The 18,167-nt window shown below is 41.6% G+C and overlaps 1 protein-coding gene across 5 annotated transcripts in view; it reads left to right on the top strand.

Moving 5' to 3' along the window:
- Positions 1-8,843, top strand: part of col12a1a (collagen, type XII, alpha 1a) — a 54,956-nt gene extending 46,113 nt beyond the window's left edge. For 4 of the 5 annotated variants that reach the window (XM_076748370.1, XM_076748371.1, XM_076748374.1 and 1 more), the window contains 13 exons: positions 251-337; positions 827-880; positions 1,231-1,326; positions 1,653-1,706; positions 2,658-2,711; positions 3,019-3,072; positions 3,663-3,734; positions 3,835-3,870; positions 3,967-4,033; positions 4,127-4,309; positions 4,642-4,719; positions 5,819-5,989; positions 7,924-8,843. In XM_076748370.1, coding sequence (XP_076604485.1) covers positions 251-337; positions 827-880; positions 1,231-1,326; positions 1,653-1,706; positions 2,658-2,711; positions 3,019-3,072; positions 3,663-3,734; positions 3,835-3,870; positions 3,967-4,033; positions 4,127-4,309; positions 4,642-4,719; positions 5,819-5,989; positions 7,924-8,072 — 1,155 coding nt within the window. In that variant the 3' untranslated portion in view covers positions 8,073-8,843. Of the gene's footprint in view, positions 1-250; positions 338-826; positions 881-1,230; positions 1,327-1,652; positions 1,707-2,657; positions 2,712-3,018; positions 3,073-3,662; positions 3,735-3,834; positions 3,871-3,966; positions 4,034-4,126; positions 4,310-4,641; positions 4,720-5,818; positions 5,990-7,029 lie in introns of all 5 variants that reach the window. The other variant, XM_076748373.1, reaches the window with a different exon arrangement.
- Positions 8,844-18,167: the final 9,324 nt, after the last annotated feature.

The raw sequence follows: 18,167 nt of genomic DNA on the forward strand, positions 1-18,167 counted from the left end.
ACCTTTGCAGGGTTTCTAAATTGTCTCTTCTTAAACTCCAAGCAAAGTCATAACCGCACTTTGCCAGAATACTGTCACAAAATTACATCAAGGATTTTCTTTTTCACCCCTTGTATTTTGTACATTGCCAAGATATGGTCTTAATTATTGGTGGGTGGGTGTGAAACGGACAATTGGAATACTTCTTTGACATGTATGCATGTGTTTATTTCTCTTTTGTGATTTCTTTATCGTCTGTCTCCCTTTTCAGAGAGATGAGGCCAAGTGTCCATCCCTTCCTCACTCGTGCACATGCACACAGGACAGCATTGGCCCTCAGGGGCCTCCTGGACCTTCGGTAAAGAAACTCTCACGCCTCCTTGTCTACTGTCCTCCGTCTGTTTTCACCTGATAAAATGGTTTTGTCAGAAGTCATACATGTTTTGACGATGATGATAAAGCCATACTTTTCTATGCTAGTGTTTCAATGACAGCTATAATGAGCTACTTGACCTGTCTCTGCTATACAGTTTGAACTTAAGTAGACGGAGGATGTCCCTCACATCAGGAGTGGTATTTTCTTTGCCTGTGGGAAGAGCAGCTAAAGATGAGACTGGTTGCACGCAGTGAAATGTGGGCTTAAGGAGAAGTGTCAGAAGATACTGTACTGTAAATGCCTGTTGGAAAAACAACAGTAAAGAAGTCTCGAGGGAAAGTCTGGAATATGTGCGCTTGGTAACCTCACTAAGCCCCTGTGAGGATTTCGCAGGGCTTGGGGTTTTAGAGCTTACGGAATCTGCTCCTGTTGTTACACTCACTCTGTGTTTCTGGCTCCTCGCTTTTCCAGGGCAGCCCAGGCACTAAGGGACCACGAGGAGACAGAGGAGAACCTGGCAGCGCTGTGAGTAACACCTTACATCACTTAGAGCACTTTTTAATGTAACTAAAGTAGTATTCAAATAAACTGAACCAGTTCGTAGCTAATGAACCTGACATTATTAATAATGCTGAAACCACACATGATGATGGTCAATGTCTCTGCTTCTCTGCTGCAGCCTTATGTTAGCTTTCACCATCAGACAAAGCAAATTGCACACATCTGAATTCAGTTATCAAATGTATGTTTTTCCCTCCGCTTGATTTAAAACGGGCCTGTGTCAAGTACCCTTCATTGTCCATATCTGTACAATAAAAAGTCTTCTGTGAGAGTATGTCTATGAATCGTCTTTGTTTATGTGGGTAATGCTGTAGGGTGGAATGGGACCACGCGGTGAGTCAGGACTCCCAGGTGCAATGGGACCACCAGGACCACAGGGCCCTAACGGACTGTCTCTGCCCGGAGAGCCTGTAAGTGTACCTTACTGTATAAATGTTCAGCCAGAGAAGACCTAGTTAAGTACCTGTGGTAGATGGAGTGTAATGTATCTGACTCATGATTTGTGCTCATGCTGCTGTGCAGTTTGTGTGAAATGTGTGAATTGTTCACAGCCAAAGTAAAAACACATTACACACCCCTGCTACCTCCAGCCAGGCAGCAAGCCGGCTTCTTTGTTTTTCTTACCTGCAGATGTTCTTGACAAAACATGAATCACAATCACAGACTAAAAAGGATGAAACAAAGACTAAAGCTTCTTCTGACAACCTCTCTTTTCCTCCTCTTCCTCCCACTTTAGGGTCGCCCGGGACCAAAGGGAGATCCTGGAGACCCAGGCCTGACTGGACTGCAAGTAAGTACTCCCTTCTCACTTTGTGGTTTAGGAACAGGAAACGAGAGACCATCCACAGAGAGTAGCGCTGCTACTGGAGCCTAGTTTCAGCCCACATGGCAAGATTGAAACCGCACTCAGAGTGGGAGGTTTACCATGCCATCCTCTGGGAGACCCACACTCTCAAATCAGCCTGTTGATTGACAAACAGTAGAAGGCCAGTGATGCAGTTAAATTACTATGGAGCACAGACTCGTGTTACCAAAGGGGAAATAGGGAATGGAACATGTTCTTCCCCAGCCTGGTAATTGAAGAAGATCATGACTTGGTGAAGACTTACAGTCTGTGTGAAGCTTGAGTATCTTTAACTTCCAGTAGATGTCCTTCTGGGGACTTCTTTGATGAAAATGAAACCATACTTACCATTACGTTAACATTCAGAGTTCTCCAAATGATTGATTTCATTGTTTTCTCCAGTCAAAAGGAGATTTGACTTTAATTTCACATTACAAGGGAACTTTTTGGTGGATGGGCATTTTTGAGTGGGCCGGTGTTACATAGCCATCTCTTGGCCGAGCAGCGGTTCGTTCATTCAGCTGAGGTCATTCAGGCAACTCCCACCATTCAACTGGAGAGAACATCACCACTGGTTATTCTGGCGTCTGAATAAGCAAATTCAGACATGGGAGAAAGTCCTATTCTATGAACTTATGGGCAGCATTGTCTCGGTCGCTTTACACAATAAGGTTTATTGTAACAGCAGCGTCCTTGCAGATGTCTCATAGACATCATGTGTCAACAGACATTTCTAGTTTTCAGTAACAGGATGATATATTGTCTTTGGCTAAATGACTGGGAAACTGCAGGGTTTTTTTCCTGTAGTTTCTAGTTCGACAGAGGCATTAGGGAGCTGTATAAATGTGTTGTTCCTGATCATTAGCATTTGATTAAGTGTGTCTGCTTTTTTCCCAGGGTTCTCCCGGGTCACGTGGTCCTCTGGGCCCTGTTGGACCAAGCGGAGCACGGGTAAGATCTGCCTCCAGGCCTGCTTAGTGTACACACTGTGTTCAAAGCCAAATGGATCCAACACTTAGTTGAGCTAATGTTTTGCGTGTGATCACCCACTTAGCTCAGCGTATACAGAAGTACTATCCTGTAGTTTTTGACTTGCATCAGCCAGGAGAATTGAGCCATTACTTATAAATGTAATTCATGAAGACAGACTCGAGGCTGAAACCAATATAAAGTCATCACTCACGACACTGATGTATTGCATGAATGGGGTCCCCAGTGTGTTGTAGCCCATGTGTGATTGTATGTTGTTTCTACGTAGGGGCCACCAGGAAAAGAGGGACCATCTGGACCCAGAGGCCCACCAGGCCCCATGGTGAGTATGTGCGTGTGTGTGTGTGTGTTTGTCTCCGTTTTTGTGTTGTGCAGTTGAGAGCCAAATAAATATTTCTTGGAGCAAGCTTTATTTCCTGTTATATCTACAATAATTACTCCTCTGGCTCCACAGTTGCACTCTGCTGGAACAGCACATAAAACAGCAGACTGTAGACTGTAGTTCCCTCCACTGTTACGAGGATGGTGCATGCATCTCATTTTCTTCTTCTGTGGTTTGGGAAGGTCTGAATCTACTTAATCCAGCCATCATGCCAACAGGCAACGTGCCAGTATTGAATTCACGTGCACTATACCATCCCGACTGCTCCAAGACTCATTAGTAGTGCCTGGTGTGTATGTGTGTGTGCATCCTATCCCTGCTGGCTGTTGTGTATGAGTGTTTCCATCTCCTCCTCAGTGTTTTTGGCAGCTTTTACCACATGCCCCCCACTGCAGATGTCAAAGCATAGATCCCAACTTAAAGCTTGTTACACAACCGTTAACAGGGAGCAGGAGTTAAACGTTGCGGCAATTATGTTTAGTGTGCAGTGATTTAAAGTAAACACTTCTCTCTGTGTTTTCCTTTTTTAGGGAAGCCCTGGAAATCCAGGTGTACCAGGAATTACTGGGAAACCAGGGAAACCAGGAGACCCAGGAAACCCAGTATGTACTGAATAACAAGACACACATTATGGTCACATGATAACGTTTAGGGAAGGTTGCGGTTGTTGCTTGTTTCTAACACTGTTCTTCTTGATAACAGGGACCTGTTGGCCTTAAAGGAGAGAAAGGAGAGAGGGTATGTGTTATATATGATGAAATTACCATACAGTAGTAGTAATACTTCATGTGAAAAGCAATGCAATATCTTCATGTAAATGTCTTTGTTTTCCAGGGAGACTTTGCATCCCAGAACATGATGCGCTCCATTGCCAGACAAGTTTGCGAACAGCTTGTGAACAGTGAGCATAACTTTCTTTAATCCTAAGGAATTTTTAGAGTTGTTAAAGCATGAATGTAACCCAAATCCAACTGATTTTGTTATTCTCTTCCAGGTCAGATGAGCAGAATTGACATGATGCTCAATCAGATTCCTTCTGGATATCGTAGCAACTCTCCGGGGCCACCCGGTCCTCCTGGCCCTCCTGGCAACCAAGGATCCCGTGGAGAGCCTGGACAGCCTGGTCGGACCGGTTTCCCAGGAAGCCCAGGTTTACCTGGAAATCAAGGAGAAAGAGGTACTTTGTCTGTCCTCTGAATGTTTGGTAGTGGTACAAAGCAGCAAGCAGGGGTATAACAAGGAAATGGTGAGGAATGAATGAATGGAAGTCATGATGATATGGACTCTCCAGATTGTAGAGGTGGTCCAGCATAAGTAGAATAACAACTTAACTGCATTACTTTGTCTAGCCTGCACGTAATTCAAGTTAGCATCGCAAAATATTAGCACTCTTCTTGTGTTTCATTCATGCCCTTTAGATTTCTACTCATTTCCAGATATGGGTGATTTTTCCAAAAACATGCTTTATTGGCGTGAAAGGGATTTTTACTCATTCTCTGGTTCATGCAGGTTTGCCAGGAGAGAAGGGAGAGAGAGGATCTACAGGAAATGGTATCAGAGGACAAAGAGGCCCAAGTGGGCCACCAGGTAAGACGGTTTTCTTTCCCTTTTCATGAGTGAAACAGTCCACATTTTCACATGAACATTGTTCTCCAGCAGCTGCAGATAGTCTGCTGATCTCCCACTGTTCACAGTTTCTGTCTCATAGTGACAGCTTTTTTGTTTTTGTGGACCTTTTGAGGAGACAGAGTACTCCCATTAGTCCAATTAAAATAACACGTTCCAGCCAGAGGTGAAAATTTACCTATAGTATATATGTCTTAAGCACCTTCGTCTGAGCAGCTGCACTGCATAAATTCTTTGGAGGGAACCCAAACATAATCCCAATTCTTTCTTTTCTTAAAGATTTATGTCTCGTGTACATTGAGCTTCTCCAAACACTGCGCATATCAGAAAACCTATACAGTAAATGGAAGGTCACTGAGGAGAAAACTTAGACAATTTGAATGAGTTTTCAGTGAAGACCGCGATGCAGTGTTAGAAACATCTGTTAAAAATGTTATTAGGCTGATTTGTGAGTTCGAGAAAGGCCACATCCTTTCCTCAGCTCTAGTTGATATGCAGTATGCTTCTCTAGAAAAAGCTCACCACTTCAGAAGATTTTCTTTCCCAAGGGAAGCTTTTGCAAAACAACAGGAACCTATTGATGTCTACCCCACAGCAGCAAACACTGTCTGTTTCTGTGAATGAAGTGAGAAACAACTGAGGACCAGTCGGAGGAAGTCCGCACTGATGACTCACTTTTGTGTGTGTATACTGTATGTGTGAGTGAGTGTGTGTGGGGGGAAATCAGATTGTTGTACAATGAGCTTTCTTTGGTGGCTTCATTGACAACACATGGGCTCACTTAAGGGAGAGAAAAAGAGAGAGGGGGAAAATTCCATCATGAGTTTTACCGTCTAGACAGACGGGGCCGGGGGGGTAACTCCACACAGGCGCAGACTTTTTTTTTTTCTTGGTCAAGCTTTTTAATTGAGCCATTGAAAATGTAAATTACAGTGCTGCAGTCCCGTGTTACCCTCACCATTTTCACTGCAGATTTACGGCTGATGTCAGTGGGTTCTTGCGCTCAGCTCCAGAGACTTTTCAGACGGATTTTTACTCACCTTCTCTCTCCCATTTGCAGGGCCACCAGGAGAGTCAAGAACGGGACCCCCAGGTCCTTCTGGCTCCGCTGGCGCTCGTGGCCCTCCAGGTCGCCAGGGAACTCCAGGGGTGAGGGGACCACCAGGACCCCCCGGATATTGCGACTCCTCTCAGTGTGTTGGCATTCCTTACAATGGACAAGGATACACAGGTACACTCAACGCTGTCTAGTCCTGCATGGTACTACATTAGGTAAAAGACTAAGTGTATGCAGACTAATTACATTTGCAAATCAGTGCACTACTTCTTTCTTTGATAATGTATGGAGATATGAATGTGTGTTCCAGAGTATTGATTTTTGAACAGAATCCCATTATTTTCAGAGAAGTTCATTTTCAAGAAGTTCATCTGATGGTTCACTAAGTTCCACTTACTGTTGCAGAGGTCAACAAAAGAAAGCTCTTCATTTCTATCCCTTGATGCATCAACTTTACTGACTGAAATTTCAACTGCTGCTGGCAGATTTTATCAGCTGCATTTAGCGAAAAACGTTTTAATATGTCAAGTTGTTTAAAATGAGAACCCTGTAAAAGGGTCTCTTAAACATGCGGCTGATGGCTACATACAAAATATCGAGCTAAAAGACTGAGGTTAAGTTTGTGCTGCAGGCAAAAGCATGTTGACGTAAAAGGCATGAAAATATAGAGACAACATTGTTCCTGTATTGCAGTGTGGTCCAACTGCTAGAAGTATAATAAAGAATAAACCTAAGTAGAAATACGTTTGTTTACTGTAAGCCGCAAACGTTAGCATGCTTAGCTTACTACCTGCGGTGACTGTGGAGCATTACCTCCGAGACCATGCAGCATTACATACATATGTTTTTTTTGTTGGCTAATACTGATCAATCCTTTGCTTACACTTTTACTCTCATGTTTTTGGTTTCTGAAAGGCTAAAAAGGAAGCCACCTGAATCTGGATGTGATTCTAACTGCAACTCCATGCACAGGCCTGCCGTGCTTAGCTACAGCTGCTATGCTAGAATCGGATAATCGCTGTTAAGTGGGGTTTAGTGAACAGTCATTTTGGAGCAACGATATTCCAATACCTCCATACATTTGATGTACAGTTTTAAAAAGTGGCATGTAAAGCATTCCAGCTAGTAGTGAATGATGACTTGCATTAAATCAATAAGATGCTTATAACTTTGTTCCACAGTGAAAACTCACACCCTCTTTGAACTATTTTCAGGTTTGGCATAGTAAACATTCTAAGTCACCTGTGCCGCTTACACTTTGAAGTCCTGTTTCTGAGATGTTTGCCCACTTGCAATGGGGCATGTAAGGATAATCACCACGGACATAGATTGAACATTAAAAAAAACAAACATTACGAAAGCCAAAAAAACAGAAAGGAGCGGACTGGCACTAACATCATCTCACAGCTACAAGCTACAGTGATGGCAACCTGCTGGCCTGTTTGCATCTTGAACAACAAACCGTTGGGAAAAAAAAAAAAGAGACTGAGCATTTCTACGAAGGAAGGAGCATGTACAAATACCACCCAAAACAACTACTAACAAAGAGGATTTCATAACTGAAAGCAATGTTAATGTAGAGGTGATATGTGTAAATAAAACTAATTTTTGTGCCTTGTAAATGATTGTATGAACCAGGACATGTCACTAAAAATCAAGTTAACATCTGTATTGAGCTTGTGCCTCATAACCCTCTGCTTACTTACCACCAGCATAACCTCTGTTTACGATGCCTTAAGTGACTTAAACAGCTCTGGTCCAGACTGAAGCATGTTCCATTTGTACTTTTAATCACCATGTTGTTTGTGTACGTTGACCAATTCAGTGCTAAATGTTGCTCTCCTGCCATTTCCATGTGTGTTTTTGTAGTATGAGCTGGTTATTTTACTACGTCTTATTATCCAGTAGCTTGTTGGATTTTATTGTAAATGTCATCACAGCATTTGAAACAGTTTTTTTTACTTAGCTTTTTTTGGTACTTCAGGAAGCGGAAGTTTGACACAGGGATTTTTTTGGGAATTCCATAGTGCAATATATTTAAATTGTGCATGTGAAAAGTTGCAGAAGGAACCATTTTTTTTGATTGGCCATCCCGAATATTTTTCTAGCTAACCGCTACCAGCCTGGACCTGAGGTAGTGTCTATACCTGTGGAGCCAGCTGGAGAGTTTCAGACAATGCAATCACCCGGTTCCTCACGAAACCAACGAGGAAAGAGATCACTACCACAAGACAATACAGAAACACTAGCATCATAGCTACAATAAGGAGTTCTCAGAGAGTGTAATATTGAAATAACTTCCATGATTGCTTTTGTGAGGATGAAGTGATTTTCAGTGCCAAACGAGTACTTATATGGGTTTGATACCCCTGGCTATATTGAACATATATTTTTTTGACCTGAGAAAGTTTAGCAAGATTAATACAAACCTACATGTTCATTCATTACAAACCTGTGTGCTTGCTAAGTGTTCCCTTTAAGTGTCTGCTTGTAATATAACTGCAAGTGTTTATCGGACTCCAATGTGTTATGCACTAATCATGTGAAAACCAGCAGAAAGTTTGTGGAAGGAAGTACAGTATGTGTGTTTTTCAACACTTTCAGGCTACCCGTGTTGTTTTTGTCATACTTCAGTACATAAAGCTGTTTCAGATACTCCATCGGTAAAGAAAAAGAAAAGACAATTGATTTGATCTCCAAAGATTTGATTGTTGTGATGTTTTTTTTTTAGGCCTGTAAACCAAATGATATTTGACTTATTGTAACGAACCAAACGCTTTTTTTTTTTTTTTTTTCATTTGTTTTGTTACCAAAGGTGGAATTGCATGTTTGTGTTGTATATTTACCGAGGAAGTCAGAATATAGTTGTTGTTTTCTGTCTATGCAGTTTGGATTTGGTTGCAAGACTATGGACATAGAATTGCTCTTCTCATGTTTTAACTGCACATTTTGTGAATTCCACACAGCCTTATTTTCTTATTTATTTCTGAAACAGAAGAGGCATTTTTCAATAAAACTACTGAAAATGTAGCAATTGGCTCCACTCTCCATTCATGTTTGTCTTTCGCTGACTGCTCTTACACTCACAGCATCAGTACATTGTGCGCACAGCCCAATCTCTGGGCTCACATTTATCAGTGACACATTGAAGGTCAGATCCTTGGCTGCTGCCTATTGACACCACAACATGCAACCATTTTCATTTTTACAGACTCTATTTGATCTTGAGTGACACAACCGGCTTTTCCCAACATTAGGCCTTGAGAAATACACTTTCAAGTTTCAACCATTATTTATTTTGACAGCTAAAGATATTTTGTGCCGTCCAGAATGTCAGTTCATGTCAGGGCAACAAGAAGAGAGAGCAGAGTGTGAAAACAAACAGTCCGCAATAGCTAACATTTCCAACATGTGAACCACTTCACAGTCTTTCACATGCACCCAGGCTTTCATCCCGTCAGGTTGTAATGATTATGCATAGATTTCCATGAGGAAACCGCGCAAATAAGATTGAGAAGATACCCGCCCTGGAAAAACTCACAGATTTCCATCCATTAAGCATATCTAAAGGTGAAATAAGATATATATGAGGTAAGGAACAATTGACGCCATTTCTGTCGATAGCGATGAAGGAAAAGCATGTCTGAGGAGGGGTTCGGCACAAATGCCAGAGATAACAACTGTGGGGGTCAAGAACACCACCACAAGAAGACATGGGAGAATTCCTCTATGGAAACCTTTCAATTTGTTTTCTGAAGTGTACAAGTGATTTATGAATCACCTTTTCAAAAGCACTTCCATTAGTCTTAGAACCTCACATACAAATTATAGAGATGTATATTTCATGAGAAGAATTCTTCCAAGTACTGTCTGTGTGTCTGAACAGCCGGCACAAATTAGTCCTAAAGGAGACGGAGACAGTGTCTGCAGAAGCGTTTCACATGCCGACAACAGCTGACATGAAAACAAATGTAGAAAACACTATTTGCAATGTAAATCTCCGTTCAGCAAGTACATCATCATACATGGGAGGACATAACAAAAACCCACAGCTATGTCTCTGTGCACACTTCATGATGTGGCCTTTCTATAAAGACCCTCATTTTCAACACTTAGCTCACAGCAACACTCTCTGAAACACACTGGCCTTGTTGAAATGTGCTCACACCTGTTAAAAGTGATGTGCTGTTCAGACCGTTTCTCAACATCAGGCTCTGATTTGCGTTTTAACTTCAGTCTATGACATCTCGCAAAACAATGCTGCAGCTTTAAGTCTTCGTTTTTCCACCACCGCCAACACTCATACTCAAGGCTAAAAAACTGTCAGTGATGCCTGATACCATCCTCACCATAACCCTGTCTGGTTTCTGTCTGTTGATTTCTTTGAGTTTGTTGACAATCCAGCATGCATCTGCGATCACTTTGTGGCAAGGGTTTCAAGTGGGCTGCTCCAGAATCTGTGGTCGTTACAGATTTTGACAAACTCCTGGTATATCTGCAGTTGTCCCCTTGCAAACAGCAGCCAAAGCGACTCACTAGAGTGGGTATTGGTAGCCTTATGCAGCATTTAGTTTCCAAATTAAGGCTTAAGCCTGCATTAATAGATTTTTCGGAATGACAGCACAAACATGCGAACACATCACTGACATATTATCCACTTTAAGTTGATATGCGTTAACTTGTTAGCGAACAGTTACCTACAGTATTTACACATGCAGCAGACACAAAGCAACAGTAGCATTTACTTGGAGTCACTATGATCACCAGCTATTCGCTAACTCCTCTCTGCCTGCTATTTAATGCGACGTAGCATACAGTTTGTTTCTGCGGAAAACAGCAGCTGGCTGGTTTAAAAACAATGCTGACATGAGCAATGAGACTGCATTTAAACAGTAATGTTGTAGGCCTTAAAACTAAAACAATGAGCTGAAAGATGCTAAAATTTTACTCTCAAATGTGGTTGTGTTAAGCAGAAGTCCATATGAATGCCCCCCTCTAGTGGTATTCACAAACTTTGACAACTTTGGCATGCTCAGAGGTGGTGGAGGCCATGGAGGTGAACTTTTTCGGTGGATGGTCAGTAAAGATATTGTAATTTTAGTCTTATGGTGTTTTTTGTCATAATATCGTATGTCTCAGGAATAAGTCAAAGTTTCTTGGAAAGAAGCAAAGAATAATAATGGAAGGACAAAGAGTCTTTCAGTCATGTGTTGTCGTTACCTAGCAGACTTAACCTCTTGAATGCCAAGCATATCGTGCACACAGCTTTCCATGTCATAACCTCAAGCTCACAAGTTCCATTTGAATACAGCAAAAGGCATCTATTGTTCATATAACAATATCAGTTAGTGCAGCTTTAAACAGTTGTTTTGATATTCCTTTCTCAAATAATGATAACACAGGCGAATGTGCAGACATACTCTTAGAACTGTTGAGGCTCCACAGCCAGAAAGTTAAATGTGGGGACATTCAATGTGGAAAAGATTGATGAAACTTGAATATAGCTGTATACAAGGTAAGGTTTTGCATAATTTTCTATAAAGTGTGATGTAATATTATAGAAGAGGTTCTCAAACTGTCCAACATTTCAAAGTCTTTTTACACCATTTCAGTATAACAGCAACAAATTCATATCAACCGTGTGATGTGATATCAGCCTTGGCATGTCAAAAGACAGGGTGAAGTTCAAAGAAAGCAAAACTCACCACAGCAGTTCATCAGTTTTTGATTTACTGTGGAGCTGTGCATCTGAGTCAAAGTTTACAGAACACTGCAAGACAATTTTCTTGTATCTTTGTTAATATATGTATTAATCAAACAGTGTAAAATGTACGGGGAATTCTTACACTGCATCTTCTTACGATTCAGTGCCATAATAGAATGGAATCATGCATGGGCACTGGGCACCAGATGAGATGAATTAGTCTGGCATTGAAAAGTACTCCAGTCATTGAAAAGCAGAATTTTCTTTGGACTTCATGGACTGCTATGAAGGCTCTAGGATGATGATTGGTGAGATGACAGCTAAATGGAGATAGCATGCTGTAGACCACAGACATGAGGAAAATTTTCATATTTTCACTCCAGCTCTGCTCGCACTGCAACTTGCTGTACAGTACATTAATCATTGCAATGCAGAAACTACATAGAGACAGAGAACGCAGTCACGAAATGGCCGTCTGCCACAGGACAGCATATAAATACATGATGCTCTTCTGTAACATGTGTCATCATACGTAAGCATACATCATGTGGACAGTCAGGCTCAAAATGCCTTTTAGTTCTTTTTTTTTTTTTTTTTTTTTTTTAAAATGTGGATCATTTGCACAAGTTTACATTTTTCTCAGCATCATTTTCGTGTGATCAGCGCTGAGATTCTCCAGACATCACTGAACTCCTCATGTTGATCAAATAGACATGGAGGACAAAACTGACTGTAGCTCTGAGTGAACTGATAACTCCATGGAGGTGAACCCCTCCTCCTCCTCTCCTCTTTTCTGGAAGAGAAGGGCGAATATCTGCATTTGATCAAGTGTGTATTCGTGTTTCTCACGGAAAAAACGCAAATGCAAGTACAATACCTTTCAATACCATAGACCCATGAATGCAGCATTTTCATCGCTGGATAGTTTACGAAGGAAGAGGTATGCCTCCTGGACCTCAGCTAACAGACAGCTAACTGTTAGCATACTGACAGGTGCTGTCAGAAAGAGTCGCAAGTGTGTTGCTCCTAATGACACATTGATTTATGTGCTAGCAACAACCTTGACAACGACATGCTGATTGATTAAGACACATGCAGACAAATCAGTGTCGAATTTAATTATGAGGGTTGTATGTTTTTAATTGAGTTAGGTCATAAGGAGTGGGACAGAACATAATCCCAGACCAACCAGGACGTCTGGGAAAAAAGATAGCTTGGCTCTTTCCAAAGGGAGCAAAATCTACCTTCCAACACAACTGAAGCTCACTAATTAACATATAATTTCTTATTAAAACCATACTAAAACTGAAGTGTAAGAACGTATACAGTCGACTTCAATATTTGCTTTAGAGGTGAGAGTAGGTGATATCTGATTTTATTAGGACAGAGGCAATCTTCTCTCTGTTTCCAGTCTTCATGCTAAGCTAAGATAACAAGCTTCATACTTAGCGTACAGCCTTGAGAGCGGTTTGTGGACCCTTTGCAAGGGACACCTCAGCAGGGTGAGCAAATGCTGACACACAAGCTTCACCTAGCTTAAGCCTGGGCTCCATCACACATGTAACATAAACTGACGGATTACATACAGTCTCTCTATACAAGAGTTGAGCTGAGGTTTCATTCCTGCAATGGGATAACGAGAGAGGTTGACCAATATGGGTTTTTGATGACCAATAATAATAAAGTTTTTTATTGGATGGCCTTTGCTACAAGCCAAAATTCTGCTTTGATTTTATGTTTTTTACTCCCAGAAAGTCCTCTTTGAATTTTCCTTTTTGGAACAAGCATTTAGACTATGAAAGACTCCAACTTTCCAGTAAAATACTGTGCAATAATTTGTCACTATGGACACTTTTGTCGAATCCCATCAAAAACTCAATAAAACCATTTCACTGTCAATTTCCTATAAACGCCAATACCATATTGTACTGCATCTAATCTCAGCATGACTTCAATGTGGTTTAGAAAGATAGCCACTACACAAAGCGAAGCAGACAAAAATGTATATGAACTGCTTCCCCTGAAGCAGCCACCCGTTAGAATGGAGAGGCTTTGATTCTTGGCTTGCCAACCAAAACCTGAGGAAGGAATGAAGTAGTCCTTTTGAACTTCAAGGGGGGTTGACTCCTTATAGGGCAAATATTCAGTCAGCATGCAGACAGTAGGTTTCCACTGACTGAGATGCCAAAAGCAACAGCAAGCAGCACTCCCCTTTGAATATGGAAAGAGGCGAGTCGAGTTCTCCAGCTGACCTTGTAAAAATGAAGCTTTGATTGTGAGTTATTCCTCTTAAAACCCCATGTCCTCATTTGCCGTGTTACCTGTCACCAAAATGTCCTCCAGACAGGAAACAAAACAATGAACTATGCAGTGTTTTATTGATAAAAATCAAAAACTGTTTCCAGCGGTCCCTGTTGCTGATGCCTACAGTATCGTGTAACTTAAATCACAATTGAGACATAATTCTCAAAAGGAAACTTTGAAAACACAATTAGAAGCCAAGGATTGCTCAGTCTGATAATATAATGATCAGTGTTACAGAGTTTTCTGCCTCCTTGTGGAGTCTTAAAATTGTAATGAAGATTTTTCCTTGTTCATTTGGCAGCACCTGCAGTTGCTGCTATAACAGCATGTGCACTTTAATACAAGAGGAAACACTGCTTTAGCAGCTGCTTCCTCAGAAATACAACAAAAGAGCCACTGGTGTATTTGTTTACAGTGCAGCCAAACAAACTCGCATTGTTTTGACAAAGAAATCAGTCCAAAATAAGTCCAACCACGATCAGATTCTATGCTGCAAACGACGCAAGTAGTTTTCCACACAACAACAGGCCAATGTCCGGTTACTTCGCAGATGAGCCTGCAACTCTTCATCAGCAGCTCGTTGCGGCTGCTCCTTCTTGCCGTGTTATCCCTTCGCTCGCATTAAAATGGTTCACTGATGAAAACATGCTGAAAACAGATACATTGTGTTGCCACCCCGTGTTTGACCAGTTGCTTTTAATGCAAAGCAGCGACAGGACTTGTTATGCTTGTGGTACCTTCATCCAGGTCTGATATGGTTGTGAGAATGTGAACAGAAAACAGTGAGGCTGATTTCAGATTGTTTCCTGAGTGCCTTGTGCTTATGGAGGCAACTTGAACCTATGGCTGACTCCAGCACTAACATTGAAGAATACTGTATCTTGAGATAATTACAGAATGTAAATTTACATTGAATGGATGTGGCTGAAAAAACACAGCATAAATAACATCAAAGAGGTGGTGTGATTTCATTTTTCTCCTTGCAAGGCAGGAGAGGCTGTGAACGACCTCCACCCAGTTCAGATCTCTGCCCTCCGTTGCAAGAAGCGGCACATGGGGAGCACAGCTGTGGAGATCACTGGTTGAAGGCCAACAAGTGTTTTGATTCCTCTGCCTATCCTACAAAAGGTTCTACCGATGTTTGTGAAATGTCTGACCTTTTTGCAGAGTGAGCTGTGACGGTGTATTTATGGAGAGATGAGGGTGGTCTCAGATGCTTTGTTGTTGTGACTGAAGGGCTACTGAGGTGAAACTCATCCAGTGGACCTTTGTGAACACACAATAGTGGTTGAATGTTGTAGGCAGGCACACTGTAATATGAAAACCAACATCCTTTCATATACTCAATCCATCCAAGGGCGTAGGTGTGGATTAATCTGTCTATAACTTGATTGATTCAACATTCTCCTACACGGTTTTCCTCCAACTGTTAACCAGTTTACTGTACATGCTTATTTGTTCCTTGTGGGGGTGTTTAAATGCTCCCAGGCAGCTGTGAAATATTTTATTGGAATGAGCCACCCCAACTTTCGACATGGTCCATCTGCTTCTATTAGAGCTCACTTATTTCATCCGTATTTTCCAGTGTTTTTGGCCCAGTGAGGTTTTTGCAGCATTACAAGCCAAATGATGCAGGAATCAAGTGTCCTGTGGCGGCACAAAGTGCCTCTAGTTAGCATTTCTCACTCAAGCTATCAGACATCTCAGCGCAGGTGCTTGTCAGAGTGACCTAGCATGAGTCAAGAATGAGGTGTGACAAACATGGAGGGAAGATGTCATCTGACTCATCTTGAATTTATTAAGTCACAACCACTTGTAAAAACAGAAAGAGTGATTTCATGGGAAGACTGAGGAAAGGTTTGGTTGTTTCTGAAGTTTGTGCCATGCTAAATGTCTGTCCCCTGAAGTAGTCTGGAACAGGACACATGTATTCGTGCAATCAGTTGTTGACTGTCAAATAAGATGAGATGCAATTAACAATATGCCTTGGAGGATGGAGGAAGTTCTGAGGACAGGATACAGCCACATGACTTCATGCAGTTCAGCTGACCTGGGACAGGAAAGTCCTTTAAACAAGCTCTAAATGATGAACAGACAACTGACAGAAGGTGTTCCACATCCCTCTTCAGAGATGGGTACGCTTGCAGGAAGATATTGCATCAGATAAACCCTGAAAAATAGGACAGAAATTAGTCTGTTTCTGGCCAAAATCTTGTTATCACTAGCGGTCTCTTTCAGATTTGCGGTCCTTCTCGAATTTGTCGTTTGAAGAATGTTCAGAAGCCTTAACTGGCGAAAGTATCTACTGTAGTATTTCACTTATTTTGAAGGAGTAGTGTGTCATTTGGAGAAATTTGTATTCTTGCAGAGATGAATGAGAAAATCAGTGCTTGTATGGAGAAAACAGCTAGCCATCCATCCATACGAAATAGGTGGAGCAGGAAGCTTGATGACGTAGTGACAGTTCACCGTGTTTCCCGTTATGGAGGAGGAGTGGCCCACATGGTCGCAGTTTTCACAGGAACGCAGCCATCAACACATTTGTCATACAGAAGCAGTTTCATCGAAAATGGCTTGGAAAAACGATATACGCAGATGGCCTGGCTAGCAGTTCCTGGAGCTTCTCTCTGTTTTCTCCTGTTTGGTTTACCTCCTCATAACATTTGGTTCTTCACCATTTCCTGCATTAAGAGGCTCTCGGAGCTAAGTTTGTTAACCAATGGCTAACCAGCGGTTAGCAAACTTGGTCTGCAGACTTTGGACAGAGCTGGACTGAAAATTTCCCTGTTTCCAGTATTTTCCTGACTATAACTATATTTAACGAGAGATATAAAACTGGCATTAATCTTCTTAGCTAAGTCTTTGCAAGACAGCGAATAAGCATATTTCCCCAAACTATTCCTTGTGTTTTCAGAGGCATTAAGAGGGGAAAGCATCTAGTATTTTACCAAAAAAAGAGAGAGTTAGAAAAGAATAAAAGACTTTCTTTACCAGTTTTTTTCCTTTACCCCTTTAATCATCTAGTGATCCCTCAGATTTATCTTGGGACTGCCTGGGAGGTCCCATCCTGGAAACCACGGATCGAAATCAGTCCTGGAATATCATCAATAAGTGACAGCTGGTGAAAACCCTAACATACAAGACATGAAAAAACAAAAGCATTCCTGAATATCTGCAATAGAGTTGGACATTGTAACCAGACATTACACTCTGAGTTCATTCAGATGTTTGTGTGGGTGTTGGTGTGGGGGTCAGACTGTGTGGGCCTGGACCATCAGCGCCTGGCTCCCCAGAGGGTAGTGGGGAAAAACGCTTACTGGGGTCAACGTAATGCTGTGTCACTCTTTCCTCGAAGAGCAACTTTGAGAAAATCGTCTCCAGTTTCCCCTCCAGGCTACAGCAGCTGGCAGAGCAGCCGTCATGATGACCTGTGAACCCCCAATGGAGGAAGAGTCTCCATGACTCAGCTCCCAGAGGTGTCTGTGAATGTCAGTGAGAGAAAGAAAAGGGCCTGCTGTTCTGGGAAAGATCAAAAAAAGAAAAGGAAAGGAAGTATGGAATATGTGTCAGCATGCGTTATGTGTTCATTCACTCCTCTTTTATGGCTAAAGATTACATTATTGCCAAGATTTAGAGGCAATGGTCAAAGGCTGCTTGAAAAAGAAAAGAAATGCTTGAATGTTTATTGTCAAGTGGTATTTTTAGAGATAAAGAGTGATTACAGAACCCCCATTAAATTACAGCAGAATTCCCACGTTTCAATACGGCCATAAATGCTCTGGGTTTCCAATGATGAACTCATTTACTCATTTAAGAAGGACTGGAACACTTTTGTGTCATGACCCACCTAAAATTTCAGCGCTGTGAATTTGTAAATCCAATTTGCTGTTACACAGTTCAGGCTAGGATAAATCACCTTGGTGAATTTGATTTTGAAAGTTCCTTACATCTCATTGTCTGCATTAGCAGATCGAGTTCAGCGAGGGTAGATTTTCCATGAAATGGGGTTTAAAGTTCAGACAAAGCTGTGGTCCTTGAGTTCAGAATTTTTCATAAAATGACTCTTTTCAAGGTCAAAATGGCCTCAGGTTAAAGAAGCTTATCATCACTGAGGTAAGATACAGTGTATGTGTAAATGTATAGTTTCAGTTCTGTACAGATAACGCACTGTCAATTCTGGTGACCGTCCATGACAGCTGTTTAAGTCGTTGACGAGTTGCCACATCTGTAATATCCTCAGAGTTTTGCTATTTATCAACTTTATTAGCCAGAACACCACAGAAGAATGATGAGTCAACTAGAAACATGTTTGGATAGCCCTGAGAGACCTGGAGGATGTAGCGA

The sequence above is a fragment of the Chaetodon auriga genome, chromosome 14 (genome assembly GCF_051107435.1).
Source record: "Chaetodon auriga isolate fChaAug3 chromosome 14, fChaAug3.hap1, whole genome shotgun sequence".
NCBI classification, from domain to species: domain Eukaryota; kingdom Metazoa; phylum Chordata; class Actinopteri; order Chaetodontiformes; family Chaetodontidae; genus Chaetodon; species Chaetodon auriga.